This window comes from Oncorhynchus kisutch, linkage group LG21 (genome assembly GCF_002021735.2).
Source record: "Oncorhynchus kisutch isolate 150728-3 linkage group LG21, Okis_V2, whole genome shotgun sequence".
Lineage (NCBI taxonomy): Eukaryota > Metazoa > Chordata > Actinopteri > Salmoniformes > Salmonidae > Oncorhynchus > Oncorhynchus kisutch.
Window position 1 is genome coordinate 36,122,064 of NC_034194.2, and position 26,568 is coordinate 36,148,631.

Here is a 26,568-nt window from a genome sequence, read left to right on the forward strand (position 1 = left end):
TCCCAAATTGGCAGCCTTGCTGTGTGCATTTCCCCCGCCCTTCAAACTCAATGCAAGGCATTGACAGGACTTGTGCATGCATGTTTCTACCATACACACCGAAAGGCAGGCCGAGAGCTTTGCTGCTATTCATGTGTCAGTATGTCCCATTCATTTTCATAGCAAAAAAAAGGTAATGGGATAGACAGGGCTCGCTCCTGCCTGTGGACGTCACATGTCAAATGCCAAAGGCAGTTACATTCAATTTACTGTCAGCTGAAATAATCTGATCAGGACAGCTAACGTATTGCATCTGAAACAGTGTTCAACGTTGGATTTTCTAGTGAAACGGGGTGATATGGGATGGAAGACTAACACCTGAGCTGAGGGAACTACATCAAAGGGAAGGGACAGAAAATAACATGAGTGGTATCAACAGAAAGACTGGCTCTGTGGCTGTACTGCTTCCAAATGCCTGCTGTTCTCCACCAGCGACAGCGTGTTTCTGGTGGAGAACAGAGCCAGTTACTGCGATTTGCATATAGCACTCAACAAGCATGAGAAATCTACGTCTCACATCCAAATCCAGATAGCTCTTAAGACATTAGGCAGCTCACGGATAGATCTGACATTGATTGAACATGAATATGCACAATGTAAAGTTAAAGAGAACCAGGTTTTGAAAGACCTAGCTAATTAATGCTACATCATGTTACCTAGGTAAACAGGAGTTGGCATTTCGTGGCAACGACAAGAGTGCCAGCTCATCAAACAGGCCCAGGGACAACTATGTGGAACTATTACAGGCCTTTGCTGAAAACAATTTCCGGGTTCTGCACAACAAAGTGATGGATGTGTGTGTGTCTGCCATACCCATATAAAAGACACAAAGAAAGAACGAACAGCAGTGGCAAGATGTTGATAGTTTCTATGAGCGATTTGACCATAAATGCAATGAACTGGGCCTGGCAGAAACTCGTAGTAAACACCCGATCAGAGTAGAGGGCGAATCTACTTCAACATACTGGACAATATCAATGTTCAAATGAGAGCCAGGTTTGACCACTTTGGTGAACTTCATTTCCTTGGCTTAGTGGACTACATTAAATAAAATGCTCATCAAAATACTGAAAGTACTTTGATTTCGTTAGACTTGAGGCCGATCATGTCAGATTGTACAGTTCACAAATTATATGAGACAAACCAACTGGACAGCTCCTTTTTGTTCCAGCATGTCCTGACACAGAAGGTCCCCGAGGCGACAAAGTTACTGCAGCTGGTCCTCACTATATCAGCCACAATAGCGTTCATTGAGAGGTCATTTTCTGCACTGAAACGTGTAAAGACGTAGTCGAAACCGGACCAATCAAGGATGACTCTCATCCCTTGCCATCATCTCCTTTTAAAACTGACGGCCAACAGTGAGGAGATAGACGGACGGGCTGTTTACAAGTGTTTATTTAAGTAGCACCATCTACTATGATTACATGCCTGTTGTGTTAGTACACATCTCAGATCAGTAGTGCTGACTACTGGGCATGCTGGGTCGCTCTCTGCGGTTCTGAAAGTTGCCTGTTCGTGCAGGGCAGGCAGTTGCGTGGGGCACAAGCTATTAGGGCCTGTGAATGTTTCTAATGGTTGGCCACCTACCTACTGCTGTTTGGTGGTTATCTTTGTGATCGTGTCATACCGATAAACACCGTAGCAAAAATACGCTTGATGAGTGTGTGTGTGTGTGTGTGTGTGTGAGATGAGGACCGGGGGAATTAAGGAATAGCTTTGTCAGTCGTGTTCATTAAAATTCAAAAGTCTTTATCGGGTGAGTCCACTGTCACACCCCGTTTCAGTCGGTTTCCTTATAATTAGTAGTGCCTAATGAACAGGACCATGCAAAATAGTTGTTGCTCCAGATTGAGAAAGCATGCCGGGGCGGGGGGGCATTGGACTTACATGGTGGTAGAATATTTCACAAATGTTGTACCTGTTCTGTTTTTACCTTGAAGTTTTCCAGAGGCTCCTTGGACTCGCTTCCAGCTTAGGACCAGGCCACATTTCTGAAAAGGGAAACATTTCTTTATGACATGGACCCACTGAAGAAGATGGTTTACATTTATATCATAGAGTATCAGGTGCAGTGGTGTAAAAGTACTTAAGTAAACATACTTTAAAGTACCACTTAAGTCATTTTTGGGGGTATCTGTACTTTACTATGAATATTTTCCCCAACTTTTGTTTTCTTTAGGAATGTAGTAAAGTAATGTACTTTTTACTCCATACATTTTCCATGACACCCGAAAGTACTCGTTACATTTTGACAGGAAAATGGTCCAATTCACACACTTATCAAGAGAACATCCGTGGTCATCCCTACTGCCTCTGATCTGGCTGACTCATTAAAACACAAATGCTTGGTTTTGTAAAGTATGTCTGAGTGTTGGAGTGTGCCCCTGGCGATCTGTCAACAAAAAAATACAAGAAAAGTGTGCCGTCTGGTTTGCTTGAAATAAGACATTAGAAACTGATTAATACTTTTGATACTTAAGTACATTTGAGAAATTCCATTTGCTTTCATTGCTGAAGTATATTTAAAACTAAACACTTAAGAATTTTACTCAAGTAGGATTTTACTGGGTGACTTTTACTTGAGTCATTTTCTATTAAAGAGATCTTTACTTTTACTCAAGTTTGACAATTTAGTACTTTTTCCACCACTGATCAGGTGAAAACCAGAAAAAAATGGAAATAAAATATTTGGCCAAAAGATAAACATCTTTTACAAATCAGTTGAACCCCAAAGGCTAACTGAACCTTCATACACATACCGAAAACAGAAGAAAACCTCTCAAAACAACTGTCCTGATTTGAATTGTCTATTTGAGAGCTGTATTGTACTAATATGATGTGTGACTAAAGACATTATCCGTACCCGGATACCCATAACGTTTGAGGCTTCTAAACGCACTTAAAAAAAAACTTGTTACAGATTCTATTTTTGGAAACAGAAAACTTTATGGAAATCAAATGTTTCTGCATAACGTTGAACAAAATCCACCTGGGTCCATCTTTTCCCACTGGGCTTTCACATCACTATATTTGGTAGTGAGTGGAAACGCCAACAGGATGCTTCACATTTACACATCCGGTGAAATATCTGGCTCATTGTTCTAGCTCATTGTTCTAGCTCATTGTTCTAGCTCATTGTTCTAGCTCATTGTTCTGGCTCATTGTTCTGGCTCATTGTTCTAGCTCATTGTTCTGGCTCATTGTTCTAGCTCATTGTTCTAGCTCATTGTTCTGGCTCATTGTTCTAGCTCATTGTTCTAGCTCATTGTTCTAGCTCATTGTTCTAGCTCATTGTTCTGGCTCATTGTTCTGGCTCATTGTTCTAGCTGTGGTAGTATGCCAAGGCCGTGGCATACTGCATATTTCTTACTAAACATTGTCATAAATAGTATGCGACGATGAGTACATAGTATAAAGTTTTAGTATGTAGTGCGCTAGTTTGGTTATTGGGACATGATCACCGTCTATAGCCTAAATAAAAGGTTGCTGTCCCTTTCCAATATGACTACATGCAAGTTCCACTTCCTCACCGCCAGCAACTTTCGAATCAGCATGTCCGAGGCCTTCTCCGAGATGTTTCCTACAAACACTGTGGTGGTGGGGCCGTTGTTCTCGTCCAGGGGAGCTTCCTTCCTGGGGGCCGCAGGCTTACTGACAACGGGCATGGAGGTGGGTACCAGGACTGTGGGGTTCTGGGTCATGATGCCCATGTGGACTGGTATCATTGGGGTACCTAGAAAAGTGATAAACCAGATTAATGTATACAAAATATATTTGGATTAAAGGAAAATTCAAATCAAAAATGATCTGTAGGTATTAGTCCGCTGTTGATACACTCCTGAAATGTTTTGCATGTCAGCAATCAAGTTATATAACCAAGATACATAACTTTCAAAATATAGGAAGTGTCACAGTATTGATGCATTCGTAACCAAGTGGGAAATGGACATTTACCACCACAGAGTTAGATAGAGAACTATAGATGGATAAAACCTGTCAAAGGTCAAAGGGCTTCATCATTTTAAGATAGTCAACTGGGTGGGACTTCCTATGGGTGAAGGAAGGATCACATGATTCTATCCGGGTCATCAAGCCAATGAATGACAGTGCCTTCAGAAAGTATTCACACCCCTTCACCTTTTACACATTTTGTTGTGTTACAAACTTGGATTGAAATGGATTTGATGTGGGTTTTTTTGTCCATGATCTACACACAAAACTGTAATGTCAAAGTGGAAGAAAAATGATAACATTTGTAAACAACTCGTGAAAAATGCCATGCTAAAATACAATCCCCTGAGTCAATACATGTTACAATCACCTTTGGCTGTGATTACAGCTGACGGTCTTTCTGGGTAAGCCTCTAAGAGATTTCCACACCTGGATTGTGCAACATTTGCCCATCATTCTTTTCAAAATTATTCAAGCTCTGTCAAATTGGTTGTTGATCATTGCTAGACAACCATTTTCAGGTTTTGCCACAGATTTTCAAGCAGATTTAGGTCAACTCGGGAACATTCACTGTTTTTGTGGTAAGCAACTCCAGTGTAGATTTAGCCTTTAGGTTTTTGTCCTGCTGAAAGGTGAATTCATCTCCCAGTGTCTGGTGGAAATCAGACTGAATCAGGTTTCCTCTAAGATTTTGCCTATACTTTACTCCATTCTGTTTATTTTTACCCTGAAAAACTCCCCATTCTGTAACAATTACAAGCACACCCATAACTTGATGCAGCCACCACTATGCTTGAAAATATGGAAAGTGGTACTCAGTAATGTGTTGTATTGGATTTGCCCCAAACATAATACTTTGTATTCTGGACAAAAAGTGAACTGCTTTGCCAAATGTTTTGCAGTATTACTTTAGTGCCTTGTGGCAAACGGGATGTATGTTTTAGAATATGTTTTACTCTGTACAGGCTTCCTTCTTTTCACTGTCAATTAGGTTAGTATTGTGGAGTAACTACAATGTTGTTGATCCATCCTCAGTGTTATCCTATCACAGCCATTAATCTCTGTTTTAAAGTCACCATTGGCCTCATGGTGAAATCCTTGAGCGGTTTCCTTCCGCTACGGCAACCGAGTTAGGAAGGACGCCTGTATCTTTGTAGAGACTGGGTGTATTGATACACCATCTAAAGTGTAATTAATAACTTCACCATGCTCAAAAGGATATTCAATATCTGTTTTTTTTAGGTGCCCTTCTTTGCGAGGCATTGGAAAACCTCCCTGGTGTTTGTGGTTGAATCTGTGTTTGAAATTCACAGCTCAACTGAGGAACCTTAGACAATTGTCTATGTGTGGGGTACAGAGATGAGGTATCATTCAAAAATCATGTTAAACACACGTATTGCACACAGAGTGAGTCCATGCAACTTATTATGTGACTTGTTAAGCACATTCTCACTCCTGAACTTAATTAGGCTTGCCATAACAAAGGGGTTGAATAGTTATTGCCTTCAAGACATTTCAGCTTTTCATTGAATTAATTAGTAAACATTTCTCAAAATATAATTTCCACTTTGACATTATGGCCATTGTGTGCAGGCCAGCGACAAATCTCAACTTAATCCATTTTAAATTCAGGCTGTAACACAACAAAATGTGGAAAAAGACAAGGGGTCTGAATACTTTCTGAAGGGACTTGTGAGGAAACATTCCATAACTGTAGGTGGCAGTACCATAATAGGCTTGATACCCGTTCAAACAACACACTCTATAGATGGCAGTAAGCAACCTTTCAGTTTGTTTGCCAACTCAGAAGTGGTAGAAGCAGAAAATGTACTACTTCAAAATGGAGATGGCTTCGATGGCGCTGGCCGTGCACTCAGACACCATACTGGGACATAGAGAATGATAGAGATATTGTCGGTATATATATGTTTACCACATACGACTGGGAAAAATCCATTTGAACGGCCCTCCAACTGGTAATCACTAGTGGGAAACTCATCCATAATATTAATGCAGAGTATTATATATCCTTTACAAATCAGAGGCCTGTTCACAATGTACTAACTAGCTGTATAATTGACATAGACAGGCCCATAGGATAGGACCTCCGTCTGTGATGACTCACCTGAAGGAAAACCAGAGAACTGTGGAGGGGGGATTCCCGGTGGCAACAGGGGTCGGTTGAGATGAGGGAACGACATCTTGTGGAAACCACCCACATAAAACATTGGACCAAAGTATACAGTCAGAACGGTCATAAGAGAGCAGTGGACACAACAGCAAACAACTCTCCAGTCCAAACAGGATGACTGGAATAGCAAGTGATTTCAGGCCTAAATAAAAGCCTAATGAAGTTACTGATACCTCTCACCAAGTCACCTAATGTCTTCCTAGCGCCATAAGATACCGTCATGAATTAACATGGATTGTCAACGGAGACACGTCCCCCCCCCCCCCCCAAGGCATTGAACTGTCAACGCGTTCACGTCGCGCAGACAGTGTTTATGTATACGTCACACGTCCATTTATTATGAAATATCTCACCATGAACACCAACATGTATACGATGCTTTTTAAATATTTGTTTTAATTGGAAGAGTAATCTAATCCATTGAATTTGTCAATTTAGCTAAAATAGGCCTATCACCCCTTTAAAAATATAGATTAGGCTGGACGGTTTGCAGCCTGCCACCATTACTGTGTAGATACTGTATAGGACTCTTTCTGAAATCAACATGGACACGAGGTTTATTGGAGCTCTATTCAGGTTCACAGATGTAATCACTGTCACCGTGCTCCTTAGGCTAAATGCTATCAATTCCTGTGGAGGGTTTGATGTGTTATGGTTAAAAACAAAATGAATTGAATTGGGGGGTGTGTGTGAGAATTTAACAATTGTTATAGAGAAGGGCAAAAAACACATAGGCTACCCCTTGCACACTTATACACCGAGTATACAAAACATTAAGGACCTCTGCCCATGGCAGACTGACCAGGTGAATCCAGGTGAAAGTTATGATCCCTTATTGATGTCACTTGTTAGATCCACTTCAAATCAGTGAAGATGAAGGGGAGGCGATGGTTTAAAAATCTCTCTTTCATCTTTGAGACATTGATTGTGTATGTGTGCCATTCAGATGGTGAATGGGCAAGACAAAAGATTTCAGTGCCTTTGAACTAGATATTGTAGTTGGTACACCGCTTTGTGTCAAGAACTGCAACGCTGCTGGGTTTTTCACGCTCAACAGTTTCCCGTGTGTATCAAGAATGGTCCACCACCGAAAGGACATCCAGCCAACTTGACACAACTGTGGGAAGCATTGGAGTCAACGTGGGCCAGCATCCCTGTGAAAGGCTTTCGCCACCTCGTGGAGTCCATGCCCTGACAATTTGAGGCTGTTCTGAGGACAAAAGGGGGGGTGCAACTCAATATAAGGAAGATGTCTATATAGCCATCTAGGCTATAACAATGATTAACTCTGCGATGCTTTCTGCAGTCACTAACCAATTGAATGTCTTGCTCAACATGAGTTCACGCCACGGTAGACCTATAAAGCAAGTGTCATTATTCCACTGAAAATATGGTTGTTTTAAATGCTCCGGAATTGAGAAGATTAGTGGTAGCATTTATGGGTCTATCCATAGACAAAACATCTTAACAGATGAACACATTTTTTTTACTTTCAGGATGGGGGAAACGCATTGAATCTGGCTATTAAGTTCAGTGCAGTTGCTTTCTTATGCATAACCTATAGGCTAAACGGAACTGAAAATATCCCCGCCTATTGTGATCACGTAATGACAAATCCTGAACATTTTGGCTTCATTGATGCTTGATTAAGCCTACAGATTTGATACACACGAAGGCCTAGATTGATCCTTGATTAAGCCTACAGATTTGATACACACGAAGGCCTAGACTGATCCTTGATTAAGCCTACATATTTGATACACATGAAGGCCTAGATTGATCCTTGATTAAGCCTACAGATTTGATACACGTGATACACAATATCTTGAGATAAATCAGTAGTAGGGAGTTGTAGTTTAACAGGCCAATACTCAGTTATCGCAGAAAAGGTGGTAATCAACTACAATGACCATAATCCATTGCGTGCTTACTTGTCCAGTCTGTTTCTTTTACGCCTGTTATGTTAGGTTAGTGTGGGGCAGACACAGAGGAGAGAGATAGAAGTTGCTTGTGAAGGCATCACTACCTGAAAATACATGATCTAAGTGACTGATAGTTTTGACTGCTGAATGCCAACTATGCCTTATTGACTTATAACTACTAATGATTGTGTCAGACAGCAGCTCTATAGAGATGAGATGGCTTGGAATTAAATAATAAAGTCATCAAATAAAACTAATGTAATATGCACAACTGAAATATTTGATTAAAGTAACGTTAATGTTAATAAATTGTAGTTAAGTGACCCAGTAAGGGACAGTCATGGGACTTTAATTGTTTTATTATGTGTTGCTACAGCATTCAACCCATGTAATGTAGTGCATTTCATGTTTAATGATTATTATTTTTTTAAACAGTGAATATTGTTTTATAATCGAACCGAACTCAAAAAGCACTAATCGCTAAGCACTATTGGCTGTATTATATGTCAGCTGACAACTATTCATATCTAAAATTCCAACCGTGTCGTGTGTGGTTGAAAAGCCAGGCCTGGTACTAGCTATCTGGCTAACTACATATGAAAGACAAATCACCTTCACGTTGGCATTGGTTATATTGTCGTTAGGTTCAGCTATAGCCGACCTACCCTAATTATTCTCGCTAGCTAGGCAAGTAATGTTAGAGGGTTTTGCCCTCCACAACATAACAAGTCTGACAAGGTTAGCTGCGGCTGTTGTAGTTAGCGGATACGCTGGCTAACTACCGGGAAACCATTCGCAATGTTTGAGTTAGCTAGCTACCTACCTACCGTTGATAAAACTCAGACAATATGGTGAAAAAGTAACTACTGAATCAGATTTTACGTACCCCAACACGTCGGTTTATCGATTATTGAGGGCGACTCTTCACTTCTGTGTAGCTACCTCCGGTCAGATGCATCGAGGTATGGCTAGCTAACTGCGATACAGAAATCCGCAAAAAGGCAGCTCACGCAGCATAGTCACTAGTTACCACAGCCACAAAGTATTAAACCCCGCCCATTTTTACAATGCATCTTCTTATTCGGTGGAGTTTATCGGAGATTGGCGTTCAACGTTATGGAGTTTTTTTGTGTGTTATTTTTTACAATGTATCTTCTTAAAATGTGATTTTAGACCTAACCTTAACCACATTTGTTAACCTTGAATTAAGACCAAAAAGCAAATGTTTGTTTCCAACTTTGTGGCTGTGCTATCTAGTGGAAACAACAACAGAGATGTACATTTTTAGCAAAGGAATATTAGATTTGTCGATTCGGAAGCCATGTTTTCAACGTCCAGTTCACAGATATTTCACCGGATGAATACATTTGAAGCACCCTCTTGGCGTTTCCACTCACAGGCAAATGTGGTAGCGAAAGGAAGCCCAGTGGCCGGCAGTGGGATAAAATTGAGCGAGATTAATTTTGGCCGACATTCTGACAATTTTCTCATCGATGGGAAAACATTTGATCTCAATACAGTTTTCTGTTCTCAAAACTATAATGTGTTATGAACAGAGTGAACTAGGTTTTGTAGACTTTGCCCTTTGCTCAACGTTTTTTTTTCAATCGCGTTGTTTAGGAATGCAAAGGCGAATTTAGTTATTGCACGTCATGCTTAATTTGTTTACGGACAAGTGTTGGAGTAACTACTGGATGAGAAATGGCTTGTGAGTCTTAATGACGGCTGGGGAACCAGGATTGACCCAGTAACTGGAAATGAATCTGCTCTGGATTTTACTTTGATCTCAAATTCAATGGCAGGCAGATGTAGTTGGGAGGTTTTGGAGGAATCTATAGTGGGTAGTGATCACTATCCTATCATGGGGGAGGAAGAATCAGTAGGAGTTGCGTGAACAGGAGCTGTCTCAGGTAGATCTTAATTTAGATATAGAAACAGTGAATTATGGAATAATAGGAGCAATAGTAGGGACCTCAAGGCAGGTGATTCCTATGGGTACATGGGGGAGAAAGAGTAACGTAGTCCCTTGGTGGAGTGAAGGGTGTAGAGAAGCAGTGAAGACTAGAAACAGCGCTTTCAGAATGTTGATAAGGTCCCATAATTACCAGCACCTGATTCAGTATAAACAAGCACAAGCAGTAGTAAGGAGGATCATTAGGACAGCTAAGAGGGAGTATTGGCACTGGTTCTGTGGAAACATAGGCAGGACCACTCCTGTGGGAGGTATGGGGGATGATTAAAAGGATTAGTGGGGTCAGAAGAGATTGGGATCTCCCTGTGCTGAAAAGTGGGGGAATTGTTGCAGTGAGAGATATGGAGAAGGCAGAGATGTCAGCCCAGGTATTTGTGAAGGTGCACAGCTCTAATAATCTGACAGAAGAGGGGCAGCATGGAGGAGAGAGAGGGGCAGAGGAGAACATCTGGGGTTCCTGGATCAGAAAGAGATGGTGGGGGATACATTGAATGGCCCTTTTACGTTGGCTGAGATGAAGAGTGCATTAGCTAAAGCTGGGGTAACATGTGTTTTCCCTTTATTTAACTAGGCAAGTCCGTTAAGAACAAAGTCTTGTTTTCATTGCCGGCCTCAGAACAGTGTGTTAACTGCCTTGTCCAGGGGCAGAACGACTGTGTTTTCTTCTAGAAGGAAGGTTGTGGAGGAAATATACCTGAAGCTGAATGGAAGGAATCTGGAGAGGGTGGGAGGGGTTTAGGTTCCTGGGCGTCTGGTTTGACACTCGATTGACATGGCATATTAACAGAGTCGTTGTCAAAGCAAGGAAAATATTGGATGTGATGCTTTGCTTGTCAGGAATGGAGAGGTGTTAAAAATGTTATATATAGCGCTGTTAAATCATCATTGGATTATGGAAGTATAGCATATGGATCATAAAGCTAGATGTTATCCAGTCCCAAGCCCTAAGAATATGTTGTGGAGCACTCAGGACCTCCCGGTGGCAGCGATGCAGGTAGTGTTGGGAGAGATGCCGGTTAAGTTAAGAAGACAACAGCTAGCCATGACATATTGGGTAAATCTACAAGGACATAAGGTTACACATCCTTCAAAAAGGTCCTCCTAGGGTGTTGGGAACATGGACAAAATCTGTATACAAGCTTTGGTTGGATAGTCAATTGCATGGCGAGAGAGATGGGGTTGTTTGGGAGGGAGGTTAGTCCCTCTGTGCTTCTTCCTGCTGTAACCTTGGTTTCTCCCTCAACCACCGATAGATCTATGGTTGCTTGAGAGGATAAGAGATGTTGAGGAAGGAGTAGATTCAGTTGTAAGTGAACATTTAATAACACAATACTATGCTCTCTTTAATAAATTCACAGATGGATCTAAGGACCCCAAAACAGGGAGGGCAGGAGCAGATTTTAGTGTTCCTGAGTTTAAGGTGGCAGCGACGAAAAGAGCTACAGATCATTTATCTGTTTACCCAATGGAGTTGTTGGCCATACTATTGACTGCAGTGCGTGTGGAGGAGGTGAGGCCAGACAGGGTCGTCATCTGCTCTGACTCCTGTGCTGCACTGATGAACTTACATTCTGTCTGCTCTGAGACAGAAATGAATTTATTGTATGAGGTTTTGCAGTGCTTGTATAGGGTGAAACAGATGGGGGTATTTGTGATGTTCCTCTGGGTACCAGCTCATGTGGGAGTAGAGGGGAATGAGGAAGTGGATATTATTGCCAAGCAGGCTCTTAAACATCCTAATGTTGAGATGGAATTGTCCATCAGTAAAACAGAAGCCAAGGAATTATTAGGAACAGTGGTTAAAAAGAAGTGGCAAGAGTTGTGGAACAGGGAGAGTAAGGGAAGACAACTGTATAAGAGTTGTGGAACAGGGAGAGTAAGGGAAGACAACTGTATAAGAGTTGTGGAACAGGTAGAGTAAGGGAAGACAACTGTATAAGAGTTGTGGAACAGGGAGAGTAAGGGAAGACAACAGTATAAGAGTTGTGGAACAGGGAGTGTAAGGGAACACTATATAAAGGAACACTCACCTCTGTCATCACAAAGTGCTTTGAGAGACCAGCCAAGGATCATATTACCTGTTACCTGCCACCTTAGACACACTTCAATTTGCTTAACGCCCCAATAGATCCACAGACGATGCTATCGCCATCACTCTGCACACTGCTCTATCCCATCTGGACAAGAGGATGCTATGTAAGAATGCTGTTTATTGACTATAGCTCAGCATTCAACACCTTAGTACCCTCCAAGCTCATCATTAAGCCCGAGGCCCTGGGTCTGAACCCCGCCCGGTGCAACTGGGTCCTGGACCTCCTGACAGGAATCCCCCAGGTGGTGAAGGTCGGAAACATCATCTCCACTCCGCTGATCCTCAACACTGGGGCCCCACAACGGTGCGTGCTCAGCCCCCTCCTGTACTCCCTGTTCACCCATGACTGAGTGGCCAAGCATGCCTCCAACTCAATCATCAAGTGTTCTGAAAGAGCTGCAAAATCTGGACCCCTACAAATCAGCCGGGCTAGACAATCTGGACCCTCTCTTTCTAAAATTATCTCCCGAAATTGTTGCCACCCCTATTACTAGCCTGTTCAACCTCTCTTTCGTGTCGTCTGAGATTCCCAAAGATTGGAAAGCAGCTGCGGTCATCCCCCTCTTCAAAGGGGGGGACACTCTTGACCCAAACTGCTACAGACCTATATCTATCCTACCATGCCTTTCTAAGGTCTTCGAAAGCCAAGTCAACAAACAGATTACCGACCATTTTGAATCTCACCATACCTTCTCTGCTATGCAATCTGGTTTCAGAGCAGGTCATGGGTGCAGCTCAGCCACGCTCAAGGTCCTAAACGATATCTTAACCGCCATCGATAAGAAACATTACTGTGCAGCCGTATTCATTGATCTGGCCAAGGCTTTCGACTCTGTCAATCACCACATCCTCATCGGCAGACTCGACAGCCTTGGTTTCTCAAATGATTGCCTCGCCTGGTTCACCAACTACTTCTCTGATAGAGTTCAGTGTGTCAAATCGGAGGGTCTGCTGTCCGGACCTCTGGCAGTCTCTATGGGGGTGCCACAGGGTTCAATTCTTGGACCGACTCTCTTCTCTGTATACATTAATGAGGTCGCTCTTGCTGCTGGTGAGTCTCTGATCCACCTCTATGCAGACGACACCATTCTGTATACTTCTGGCCCTTCTTGGACACTGTGTTAACAACCCTCCAGGCAAGCTTCAATGCCATACAACTCTCCTTCCGTGGCCTCCAATTGCTCTTAAATACAAGTAAAACTAAATGCATGCTCTTCAACCGATCGCTACCTGCACCTACCCGCCTGTCCAACATCACTACTCTGGACGGCTCTGACTTAGAATAAGTGGACAACTACAAATACTTAGGTGTCTGGTTAGACTGTAAACTCTCCTTCCAGACCCATATCAAACATCTCCAATCCAAAGTTAAATCTAGAATTGGCTTCCTATTTCGCAACAAAGCATCCTTCACTCATGCTGCCAAACATACCCTTGTAAAACTGACCATCCTACCAATCCTCGACTTTGGCGATGTCATTTACAAAATAGCCTCCAATACCCTACTCAACAAATTGGATGCAGTCTATCACAGTGCAATCCGTTTTGTCACCAAAGCCCCATATACTACCCACCATTGCGACCTGTACGCTCTCGTTGGCTGGCCCTCGCTTCATACTCGTCGCCAAACCCACTGGCTCCATGTCATCTACAAGACCCTGCTAGGTAAAGTCCCCCCTTATCTCAGCTCGCTGGTCACCATAGCATCTCCCACCTGTAGCACATCTCTCTAGTCACCCCCAAAACCAATTCTTTCTATGGCTGACTCTCCTTCCTGTTCTCTGCTGCCAATGACTGGAACGAACTACAAAAATCTCTGAAACTGGAAACACTTATCTCCCTCACTAGCTTTAAGCACCAACTGTCAGTGCAGCTCACAGATTACTGCACCTGTACATAGCCCACCTATAATTTAGCCCAAACAACTACCTCTTCCCCAACTGTATTTAATTAATTTATTTATTTTGCTCCTTTGCACCCCATTATTTGTATTTCTACCTTGCACAAGAATGTTGCAAAACTACCATTCCAGTGTTTTACTTGCTATATTGTATTTACTTTGCCACCATAGCCTTTTTTGCCTTTACCTCCCTTCTCACCTCATTTGCTCACATTGTATATAGACTTGTCGAACTGCTTTGCTTTATCTTGGCCAGGTCGCAATTGTAAATGAGAACTTGTTCTCAACTTGCCTACCTGGTTAAATAAAGGTTAAATAAAAAAATAAAAGTGTGCAGACGACACAACAATGTGGTGAAGAAGGAGCAACAGAGCCTCTTCAACTTCAAGAGGCTGAAGAAATGTGGCTTGTCACCTAAATCCCTCACAATCTTATGCACAATTGAAAGCATCCTGTCGGGTGTATCACCGCCTGGTACGGCAACTGCACCGAAAGGGTCTCCAAAGGGTGGTGCGGTCTGCCCAACGCATTACCGGGGGCAAACTACCCGCCCTCCAGGACACCTAGAGCACCCAATGTCACAGGAAGGCCAAAAAGATCATCAAGGACATCAACCACCAGAGTCACTGCCTGTTTACCCCACTATCATCCAGAAAGCTTTGGTCACTACAGGTGCATCAAAGCTGGGACAGAGAGACTGGAAAAACAGCTTCTATCTCAAGGCCATCAGACTGTTAAACAGCCATCATTAGCACATTACAGGCTGCTGCCTGTAGGCATAGACTAGAAATCGCTGGCCACTTTAAGGAATGGAACACTAGTCACTTTAATAATGTTTACATATCTGGCATTACTCATCTCATATGTATATACTGTATTCTATACTATTCTATGGTATCTTAGTCACTTAATAATGTTTACGTATCTTGCATTTCTCATCTCATATGTATATACTGTATTCTATACTATTCTATGGTATCTTACTCACTTAATGTTTACGTATCTGGCATTACTCATCTCATGTATATATTGTTTTCTGTACTATTCTATGGTATCTCATTCACTTAATAATGTTTACATATCTTGCATCACACATATATACTGTATTCTACACTATTCTACTGTATCTTAGTCCGTTCCGCTCTGACATCGCTCGTCCATATGTATATAGTCTTAATTCATTCCGACTTAGATTTGTGTGTATTGGGTTTATGTTGTGTAATTTCTTTTAGATATGACTTGTTAGATATTACTGCACTGTCGGAGCAAGAAGCACAAGCATTTTGCCACATCCGCAATAACATCTGCTAATCATGTGTATGTGACCAATTAAAATTTGATTTGATTTATTTTGACACCTGTATAAGATCAAGGAAAAGGTGGGGGCAGGTTGGTCCTCAGGCCGCTAGAGAAGGGAGGTAAAGTGTTGTCACAAGGCTGAGACTGTTACACACAAGTACATTGAAAGTGGTGGGGAAACATCCGGCTGGGAGGTGTGATCATTGTCAGGAGGTGATGGAGACAGTGGATGTTCTATTTCAGTACCAGAAATATGTGAGAGAAAGGTAGCGATTGTTATTAGATTTGAGGAGTAATGGGGCTGAAGAGCCAGGATTAAGTGAACTGCTGAGACATCTTCAGGGGATGTAGTTTTTAATTATGTATTTCGTTTCGTTTGGGAGACGAGATTATTGGGTAGAATAAAACCTTCACTGTCTCTGGTCCACAATCCAGACCGGTTGGTGGCGGTAATGCACCTTAAAGTTGGTTGCCAACCGCAATATAAAATCCACAGAAGAAGACTATTTTCTTCCCATTAGAAACGACAGACTGGTCTATTTTGGGTGACTTATTAAAAATCGTTGTCCAGTTTCCGCTCTGTTTTAGCTAACTAACAATCTAGTTAGTTGTTTAGCCGTCTTTGTTTATATTGATAAAACACTCTAATTTTGACACAATTTAGGTCGCCAACCTATCGTCAGTCATTTAATAAGTGCAAGCTCGCGAAAAGAAAGAAAGCAACCACGAAGAATATGGAGGTTGATTTCCCAGAGCAAGACGCTAGTAGCACAGACGAAGAAGATACTGTCAGCTCTTCTGTATCTGAAGATGGAGACAGCTCGGGTAAGGAATACAGTAAATGTAGCTAACTAGACTTAACTAAGCCAAATGCAGCTTGCTGTTATGCAGTTTCAAAATGTTTTACGTGTGTGTTAGTACAGTATGCATGGCGATTTTGGTTATGGTCTCCTTTATGACTAAAGTGATGCTGCGTGGCCATGTTGCTATAGTTGCTAGCTTGCTACTTCTACTTTGTTTACTGTGTTGGAGTTGTCTGACAGTTGACATGTTTATTTTGCCAACAGAGATGAACGACGAGGACTGCGAGAGGAGACGAGTGGAATGCATGGACGAGATGACTACCCTGGAGAAGCAATTCGGCGACTTGAAAGAACAGTAAATAAAATTGGCTACTTCGCAAATTGATTCAGTCTTACCAGATTGATTTCTTTCTGATCCATGTTTACGTGCATGTTTAAGCCAAGTAAACTAGCTACTGATGATGCTGCTATATTGACTCACCCCTGTCTATCCCGTTATGACTAGGCTGTACAAGGAGAGGCTCTGTCAGGTGGATATAAAGCTACAGGAGGTCATAGCAGCCTGTGCCCAAGAGTATCTGGAACCACTGGCCAACCTACAGGAGAATATGCAGATCAGAACTAAAGTGGGCGGTGAGTTTCCATGTCACTTTGCTTACACTAGATTGGATACTAACGTCCCACATTGCATTTTAACTTTAGTTGTGACAGGCGGCTGATGTCAATGTCAGAAAGATCAGTGGTTTTCTAACATTTTAGTTGTGTGTTCCTTAGATGACCTACCTACTGGGTTCCTGGGTAGGCTACCTCCAAATTTAACTAACAGACATTTGTTTAAATACGTTGTCTATAGTCTCAGAAGGCTGGCTCTATCATCGGCACCCACCAGGACAATCTAGAGCCCATCCTGGATAAGCGGATCCTCAGAAAAATGAGGCGCATAGAAGCCAGCATGAGTCACCCCCTCCACAGTACCTGGAGCATCACAGTGCTATGGCCAACACTAGCCACCCCCTCCACAGTACCTGGAGCATTACAGTGCTATGGCCAAGACTAGACACCCCCTCCACAGTACCTGCCTGGAGCATCATAGTGCTATGGCCAACACTAGCCACCCCCTCCACAGTACCTGGAGCATCACAGTGCTATGGCCAACACTAGACACCCCCTCCACAGTACCTGGAGCATCACAGCGCTATGGCCAACACTAGCCTCTCCCTCCACAGTACCTGGAGCATCACAGTGCTATGGCCAACACTAGCCACCCCCTCCACAGTACCTGGAGCATTACAGTGCTATGGCCAAGACTAGACACCCCCTCCACAGTACCTGCCTGGAGCATCATAGTGCTATGGCCAAGACTAGACACCCCCTCCACAGTACCTGGAGCATCACAGTGCTATGGCCAACACTAGCCACCCCCTCCACAGTACCTGGAGCATCACAGTGCTATGGCCAACACTAGCCACCCCCTCCACAGTACCTGGAGCATCACAGTGCTATGGCCAACACTAGACACCCCCTCCACAGTACCTGGAGCATCACAGCGCTATGGCCAACACTAGCCACCCCCTCCACAGTACCTGGAGCATCACAGTGCTATGGCCAACACTAGCCACCCCCTCCACAGTACCTGGAGCATCAGAGCGCTATGGCCAACACTAGCCACCCCCTCCACAGTACCTGGAGCATCAGAGCGCTATGACCAACACTAGCCACCCCCTCCACAGTACCTGGAGCATTACAGTGCTATGGCCAACACTAGCCTCTCCCTCCACAGTACCTGGAGCATCACGGCGCTATGGCCAACACTAGCCACCCCCTCCACAGTACCTGGAGCATCACAGTGCTATGGCCAACACTAGCCACCCCCTCCACAGTACCTGGAGCATCACAGCGCTATGGCCAACACTAGCCACTCCCTCCACAGTACCTGGAGCATCAGAGCGCTATGGCCAACACTAGCCACCCCCTCCACAGTACCTGGAGCATCAGAGCGCTATGGCCAACACTAGCCACCCCTCCACAGTACCTGGAGCATCAGAGCGCTATGGCCAACACTAGCCACCCCCTCCACAGTACCTGGAGCATCACAGTGCTATGGCCAACACTAGCCACCCCTCCACAGTACCTGGAGCATCACAGTGCTATGGCCAACACTAGCCACCCCCTCCACAGTACCTGGAGCATCAGAGCGCTATGGCCAACACTAGCCACCCCTCCACAGTACCTGGAGCATCACAGTGCTATGGCCAACACTAGCCACCCCCTCCACAGTACCTGCCTGGAGCATCACAGTGCTATGGCCAACACTAGCCACCCCCTCCACAGTACCTGGAGCATCAGAGCGCTATGGCAGACAGATTTATTTTAGCTAGGTCTAAAGCATAATGTTTCCGCTCATCCTTTTTAACACAAACACTTTTATATTAATTGATGTGATGCTTGGAATGTCTGTGTGTCCTTGTTGTGTTGTAATGGTGTATTTATTGGTAATGTCTGTGTGTCGTGTTTTAATGGTGTATTTATTGGTAATGTCTGTGTGTCCTTGTTGTGTTGTAATGGTGTATTTATTGGTAATGTCTGTGTGTCCTTGTTGTGTTGTAATGGTGTATTTATTGGTAATGTCTGTGTGTCCTTGTTGTGTTGTAATGGTGTATTTATTGGTAATGTCTGTGTGTCCTTGTGTTGTAATGGTGTATTTATTGGTAATGTCTGTGTGTCCTTGTTGTGTTGTAATGGTGTATTTATTGGTAATGCCTGTGTTGGCTGGTGCAATAATATGTCCCCCCTGTGAAATGAATAAATTACTATCGTATCTTATATACAATGTACTGTTACACTGTAGATATATGGCTCTGTTCTCAGTGACGTCCAACCTTCTGAAGGGTGCCAAGACTAAAGAGATGTTTTCCTTGTCTTGTGTCTTCTCTAGGGATCTACCAAGAGCTGTGTCTGGAGTCTGTGAAGAACAAGTACGACTGTGAGATCCAGGCTGCCTGCCAACACTGGGAGGTCGGGTCAATTCAATACGATACAACTTTATTGATCCCCAAGGGCCAATTGTTGGGCCAGTGAATAATGTGACAGTGATCAAACGTGGAATTAAATCATTGTCTCTGGTCCTGTCTGAGGTTTCGGGCTGTGGAAAGCAGTTGGTTTGAATCCTTGCTTTCCCTTGTCTAGTCACATACAGGTCACCAATATGGCTACCTCAAGGAATGAAGGTTGCATGGCAAACTACTGGACAATAACGTAGAATGCTTTGCAGTTATGCAATCAGCAAAGTTGCATTTTTGTATGTATTGGACCAGGGTCTCTCGCCATGGTTTTGGTAGTACTACAGTACTCATCCATGTTCTGTGTTTCCTCCCAGAGCGAGAAGCTGTTGCTGTTTGACACGGTGCACAGTGACTTAGAGGAGAAGATCAGACGCCTGGAGGAGGACCGACACAGTATCGACATCACCTCAGGTACAGGAGGCTATAGCCCCGGGCTATATGCAATACTCTGATCCTGTTAACTACATACAGAGGACGATGAGGAAGGGCTATTTCTGTACAGTCGATATTAGTTGGAAAGGACTTTAAAGCCTGTTAATCTAAGTAAATACTATTACTGACACACCTGATTGAACTAAATGAAGGGCATTGAGGGTAGGTGATGTGTTGAATTAGGTGTTTAAATGCAGGGCTGGAGAGAGAGAAATCCTGCATAACCTACACTCTCAGGTATACCAGCTCGGATTGAAAGTGCCTTCGCACAGTATTCATACCCCTTGACTTATTCCACATTTTGATGTGAATACTTATGAAATGCACATTGTTATATTTGGTAACTTGCTTATTTTCCCTCGACTCCAACCACATTCGATTATCATTGAACCGATGAGGGTGGAGCTATGTCTACATAAGGGTGCAAATTCGAGACACACACAAAAGCTCTGATGAAGGCCTTGAGGTTGATACGTAACGCTTATTAAAGAGCAGTGATGCTATCAAGAGCACTGGGTTTTCTTTTCTTGTTTGACTGAATTCAAAATGTATTCAATTTATATATATTTTTCTCTCACCCATCTACAAATGGTATCCCATAATGACAAAGTGAATTATGGGATACCATTTTTTAAAACATTTTTGCAAATGACTTGAAAATTAAGTACAGAAATATCTCATTTACAATAGTATTCACACCCCTGAGTCAGTACTTTGTAGAAGCACCTTTGGCAGTGATTACAGCTGTGAGTCTTTCTGGGTAAGTCTCTCAGAGCTTTTCTCTCTTGGATAGTGCAACATTTGCCCATTTATTTTCGAAATTCTTCAAGCTCTGTTAAATTGGTTGTTGATCATTGCTAGACAACCATTTTCAGATCTTGCCATAGATTTTCAAGCAGATTTAAGTCAAAACTAACGTGGCAACTCAGGAACATTCATGGTCTTCTTGGTAAGCAACTCCAGTGTAGATTTGGCCTTGTGTTTTAGGTTATTGTCCTGCTGAAAGGTGAATTCATCTCCCAGTGTCTGGTGGACAGCAGACTGAACCAGGTTTTCCTCTAGGATTTTTGTCTGTGCTTAGTGAAGGGGTGGGAACACTTTCTGAAGGCACTAACTGTCTTGAGTGGCTTTGAGCTCTTCTTGCTCTGTCTCTGCATTCCAGAACTGTGGAACGATGGTTTACGTTCACGGAAGAACAAGACGAAGGATCCCTTCTGCCCTGTCAAGAAAAAGAAGCCTGTTGTTGTCTCGGATATCCTTTCTTTCTACCCGTCTTACTCTATCGATGTTGTATTAGATACAGATACGGTCAGTGCTAATATCAATGAAGAACTTGAGCTTTTTACTTAACCCTTTCCCACGTCCATATATTGTTTACATGTTGCAAGACCTCGATGTACTTGAAGACTGGACAGCAATACGAAAGGTATTTGAGTTAACCAAATGTAAGTCTTTGTTGTCATCTTGTTTAGGGTTGGAATTTAACTTTTCAATCTTGTTCTGTATGCACCACAGGCGGAGGTGACATTAGGGTCGCACAGGGTCAAGGTTGATGGTAAGAATCTCAGATTTATGTCTTTCATTTGTTACAGTAGGGGGGGGGGGGGGGGCGATAGACAGAATCCCCATTCAGTTAATAGGATGACGTGTAGAATCCCCATTCAGGTAATAGGATCTCTGTGGGCCCAATAGTAAACATATGTCATTTATCTTTTAAAATCTATTATTTGGATGTCCCATTAACATAACTAGTCATGATGTTTTCATTTGATTGTCAATCACTTCAGAAGTCAGCCTGGCTACCTGCATATATTCGTCCACTCTAAAATAATTCTGCTTCCATACACCCGCCATTTGATGAATGGAAAAAGTAATCTGTTAAAATATAGATATATATTTTATCACACACACTTTTAAGTCGGAAGTTTACAAACACCTTAGCCAAATATATTTAAACTCAGGCTTAAATGTCAGGAATTGTGAAAAACTATCAAAAATCCCCTGTCTTAGGTCAGTTAGGATCACCACTTTTTTTTAAGAATGTGAAATGTCAGAATTATAGTAGAGAGATTTTTCAGCTTTTATTCCTTTCATCACATTTCCAGTGGGTCAGAAATTTACATGCACTCAATTAGTATTTGGTAGCATTGCCTTTAAATTGTTTAACTTGGGTCAAATGTTTTGGGTAGGCTTCCACAAGCTTCCCACAATAAGTTGGGTGAATCTTGGCCCATTCTTTCTGACAGAGCTGGTGTAACTGAGTCAGGTTTGTAGGCCTCCTTGCTCGCACATGCTTTTTCAGTTCTGCCCATTTCTATAGGATTGAGGTGATGGCCACTCCAATACCTTGACTTTGTTGTCCTTAAGCCATTTTGCCACAACTTTGGAGGTATGCTTGGGCTCATTGTCCATTTGCGACCAAGCTTTAACTTCCTGACTGATGTCTTGATGTTGCTTCAACATATCCACAAAATGTTCCTACCTCATGATGCCATCTATTTTATGAAGTGCACCAGTCCCTCCTGCAGAAAAGCACCCCCACAACATGATGCTGCCACCCCCGTGCTTCACGGTTGGGATGGTATTCTTCGGCTTGCAAGCCTCCCCCTTTTCCCTCCAAACATAATGATGGTCATTATGGCCAAACAGTTCTATTTTTGTTTCATCAGACCAGAGGACATTTCTCCAAAAAGTATGATCTTTGTCCCCATGTGCAGTTGCAAACCGAAGTCTGGCTTTTTTTTAATGGCGGTAATAGGACTCGTTTTATTGTGGATATAGATACTTTTTAACCTGTTTCCTCCAGCATCTTCAAAGTCCTTTGCTGTTGTTCTGGGATTGATTTGCACTTTTCACACCAAAGTACGTTCATCTCTAGGAGACAGAACGCGTTTCCTTCCTGAGTGGTATGACAGCTGCATGGTTCCATGGTGTTTATACTTGCGTACTATTGTTTGAACAGATGAACGTGGTACCTTCAAGCATTTGGAAATTGCTCCCCAGAATGAAGCAGACTTGTGGAGGTCTACGATTATTTTTCTGAGGTTGGCTGATTTATTTAATTTTTCCCATGATGTCAAGCAAAGAGGCACTGAGTTTGAAACTAGGCCTTGAAATGCATCCACAGGTACACCTCCAGTGACTCAAATGATGTCAATTAGCCTATCAGAAGCTTCTAATGTGATGACATCATTTTCTGGAATTTTCCAAGCTGTTTAAAGGCACAGTCAACTTAGTGCATGTAAACTCCTGACCCACTGGAATTGTGACACAGTGAATCATAAGTGAAATAATCTGTCAATTGTTGGAAAAATGACTTGTGTCATGCACAAAGTAGATGTCCTAACCGACTTGCCAAAACCTATAGTTTGTTAATTAACAAGAAATTTGTGGATGGGGTTAAAAAATGAGTTTTAATGACTCCATCCTAAGTGTATGTAAACTTCTGACTTCAACTATGTGTATGTATATATATATATATATATATATCACGTCCTGACCATAAAAAGCCTTTTATTTTCTATGGTGAAGTAGGTCAGGGTGCGACTGATGGGGGTGTTCTAGTTTATTATTTCTATGTTTTCTATTTCTTTGTTTGCCGGGTATGGTTCCCAATCAGAGGCAGCTGTCTATCGTTGTCTCTGATTGGGGATTATACTTAGGCAGCCTTTTCCCACCTGTTGTTTGTGGGATCTTATTTTTGTGTTGCTTTTGAGCCCTACAAGGCTGTACATTCGGTTTGTTTGTTACTCTTTATTGCTTTGTTGCTGGTTCATATTTAAAATAAATTATGATGAACCCAAACCACTCCGTCCAGGATCGTACCAGCTTAGTTTCACTCCTTATTTAAGACTTTCTGAATGTATGTATTTAGATGGTGTGGGTATATGTTAATACATAGTTCTAACAACTGGCATACCTTCGTTATGACGTGTTTGTGTGTGTGTGTAGTCCCTACCAAGGCGGACAGACACCACCATGTGGCGAGGTCAGAGGAGGGCAGACTGTTCTATGACAGCCAGTGGTAGTGCAGAGGACAGGCCTTGTGCATCAACAAGAAGGACCAACACACTACCAGGTGTGTGTCTTGGTGTCTGTGTAGGAAATGTATGTTTTCAAATGGTGTGTGTGTTTCTGTTTGTATATTTGCATGTGGTGCATTTGAGCGTTGGAGCATGATCTTGTGTGGATACGCTGTTGTCGTTCATACACTAGATTCAGGTGTTGTAAGTGAATTGGTGTAAAGAGGCATATAGGTGTATGTATTGTAAATTCATATATTTTATTATCCAATCCTCTTCCGTCTCTCCGCACAGCGCCATAATAACCGCCATAAACCATGACGAGGTGTGGTTCAAACAGCCTGACTGTCCAAACTCTACGTCTCTCAGCTGCAGGAAGGCAAATACACCATCAAACACTCCTAATGTCCCTCACAGCCTGCCGTACTCTTTCACCCTGGATAACAGATGAACTCCACTGTCATAATGTCCTCTCCTTTATGTCAGTGGACTTAAGCAAGCCTGGTCCTGGAGAGCTACAGGTCAGGATGTGTAGGGTCAGTGACTAATGCTCTTTGTATGTTAATATGATCTGCAAGGCCAACAAGTGTCATTCCTTCTCTAAACTGGAAACGAGAGAAGCGAAATTCTGGTTGTAAGGAGGAGTGGTGTTGTAGTGGGTCTTTAGTGTATTTTACCCTCCCCTTTCTCCCTAATGACTATCTTGTTTCATCGCTGCAACTCCCTAACGGGCTCAGGAGAGGCGAAGGTGAATTCCGAAACATGACTCGCCAAGCCGCACTCCTTAACACCCGCCAGCTTAACCCAGAATCCCGCCGCACCAATGTGTCGGAGGAAACACTGTTCAACTGGCGACCGGGGTCAGCCTGCAGTCACCTGGCCAGCCACAAGGAGTCGCTAGAGCGCGCCCCCCCCCCCCCCCCCCCCCCCCGCGATGCAGTGCCTTAGACCGCTGCGCCACTCGGGAGGCCCCATAGTGTGCCTTTTTTTTAAACAAGGTGATGCCTACAGTCTTGAACTAACCCTGCTCTTCTGGCCGGTGAGAACAGGACGAGGATCAAGTCAAGGACAATTGGTTGTGACTGGATGGCTGGCTAAACCCTGGCCCTAGTGATGTGTTTCCTTCACTGTGAGACCCCCACCTCTTGTTGTCGTCTTTCATGTCTCTGTTACTATTCTGATACGGATACACCGCTCTCGCTTTTTCTGTCTTCCTGCCCTCCTCAAGGGGACATGAGACCATTTTCACCTAACCAATGCTGTCAGATGTGTTATCAATTCAAGGAAGGAAGGATGGCTGTTAACTGTATTTTTAGCATGGCCAAGGTCAGTAGAGATGTGTCAAAATGTCTGGTTGTTGTACAATCACGTCCATGCAATCCCAGTCTTTTGCACATTATTGCATATTGTGGGAAAGCATTTGTTTGTCTGTGTATAAAGTACCACCTGCCAACTTTTTTTTTTTATATCTTAAGGATTCTCAACATATAATGAATTGTGTAGATGTTACATGCTGTATATAATGGGAGCATCTGCTGGGGTTTTTTCGCAGCCTATGAAGAATTCTACTTATGTCCGTCTGAGTACGACCAGACCAAATGTTTCACTGCCATCAGTTGAACAGTAGTCCTGCTGCCTTGAGGTTTTATTTGTAGAGTTGTTTTATGTACGCTCCGTCTACCCTTCATTGTCATGTTATGCGGGAGGAAAATCTGAATAAAATGTCAGTCACAATTCATGTACAGCAAATAAAATATTTAATTTTGTAGTAAACATGTCATTTGCCTTAGTTTGTAAAGATTGTAGAACCTTGACGCAATCCTATAGGGGGAAAAAATGGATTTACAGCCATTGATTAAAGTGAAATAGTCTGGGTGGAATAGAAGGCCATATCATAATTCCTTTTTACGTTGTCCGTAGTCAGTAAAGCTGACAGCATGTCTAGTGATAGCTAAATCAACCTGCTCAGCACAAGCCATTCCTTCCTGCTCTCTGAGTCCTAGAACAAATGATGTGAAATGATACAGCGTATTACCTCTCATTGCTTAGCAGGTTCCAAAGTGGATTTAACCTGTATATACAACCCAACCCCAAATCACTAGATATAATCTATATACCTCCGTTATAGAGGCAAAACTGCCTGGCAATGCTGAACCCAAAGTCAATCTCAAGGTTTAGTCCAATGCAACCCCCCCCACTACTTCATATGCTCAGCGTGGCTTTATAATGGCCAAAGTCTGCTCTGCTGTTCAACTGTTTAGCCAGGGTTTTCTGCCAGAGGGGAACTCAATAGATTAACACACTGTATTGGGATCGATGCAGGATCCACTCAAATATCTCACTTATCCCCCTCTGTCCATTCTCTACCATTCCATTCGCTACCTGTCCATTCTCTACCATTCCATTCTCTGTCCATTCTCTACCATTCCATTCTCTACCATTCCATTCTCTGTCCATTCTCTACCATTCCATTCTCTACCTGTCCATTCTCTACCATTCCATTCTCGTCCATTCCATTCTCGTCCATTCCATTCTCGTCCATTCCATTCTCTGCCAATTACATTCTCTGTCCATTCTCTACCATTACATTCTCTACCTAAGTCCTATACTGAGCAAAAACTCATTAAGTAGCCTTTTAGGTAGAAGTGTACCTTCAGCACAGATCTAGGATCAGTTTATCCTAGCCCCAATTCTAACCTCAACCATTGAAAGGTATCCATCCCTGTATCAGTGTGTAGGGGCAAGTTAGATCAAAGCACTCAAAAGGCATGTGCTGTTTATAAGTCCACATATAGAGTCTATTGACTCACCGGTGCGTCTATAAGTAACATAATAAAAACATCACCATCAATCTGTTGGTTTAAGAGAGAACTATCTGTC

The 26,568-nt window shown here is 42.8% G+C and overlaps 2 protein-coding genes across 6 annotated transcripts in view; one reads left to right on the forward strand and one right to left on the reverse strand.

The window, feature by feature from the left end:
* Nucleotides 1–9,155, reverse strand: part of LOC109908377 (RNA-binding protein 25) — a 28,542-nt gene extending 19,387 nt beyond the window's left edge. For 2 of the 4 annotated variants that reach the window (XM_031800426.1, XM_031800425.1), the window contains exons 1-4: nucleotides 8,993–9,142; nucleotides 6,119–6,194; nucleotides 3,573–3,775; nucleotides 1,961–2,033 (exon numbers count right to left, since the gene is read on the reverse strand). In XM_031800426.1, coding sequence (XP_031656286.1) covers nucleotides 1,961–2,033; nucleotides 3,573–3,775; nucleotides 6,119–6,194 — 352 coding nt within the window. In that variant the 5' untranslated portion in view covers nucleotides 8,993–9,142. Of the gene's footprint in view, nucleotides 1–1,960; nucleotides 2,034–3,572; nucleotides 3,776–6,118; nucleotides 6,195–8,992 lie in introns of all 4 variants that reach the window. The other 2 variants (XM_031800427.1, XM_031800428.1) reach the window with 2 other exon arrangements.
* Nucleotides 9,156–15,862: 6,707 nt separating this feature from the next.
* On the forward strand, nucleotides 15,863–25,461 carry LOC109908375 (breast cancer metastasis-suppressor 1-like protein-A). Of its 2 annotated transcripts, none has more exons than XM_031800429.1 (10): nucleotides 15,863–16,194; nucleotides 16,437–16,527; nucleotides 16,678–16,805; nucleotides 19,108–19,187; nucleotides 19,549–19,645; nucleotides 20,829–20,918; nucleotides 21,028–21,092; nucleotides 21,182–21,221; nucleotides 23,618–23,744; nucleotides 23,983–25,461. In XM_031800429.1, the coding sequence occupies exons 1-9, from the start codon at nucleotides 16,104–16,106 to the stop codon at nucleotides 23,692–23,694; spliced, it is 759 nt and encodes a 252-aa protein (XP_031656289.1). In that variant the 5' UTR covers nucleotides 15,863–16,103; the 3' UTR covers nucleotides 23,695–23,744; nucleotides 23,983–25,461. The 2 variants fall into 2 exon arrangements, with proteins under 2 accessions (XP_031656289.1, XP_020362610.1); XM_020507021.2 differs by having other exon boundaries at nucleotides 15,870–16,194; nucleotides 21,173–21,221.
* Nucleotides 25,462–26,568: the final 1,107 nt, after the last annotated feature.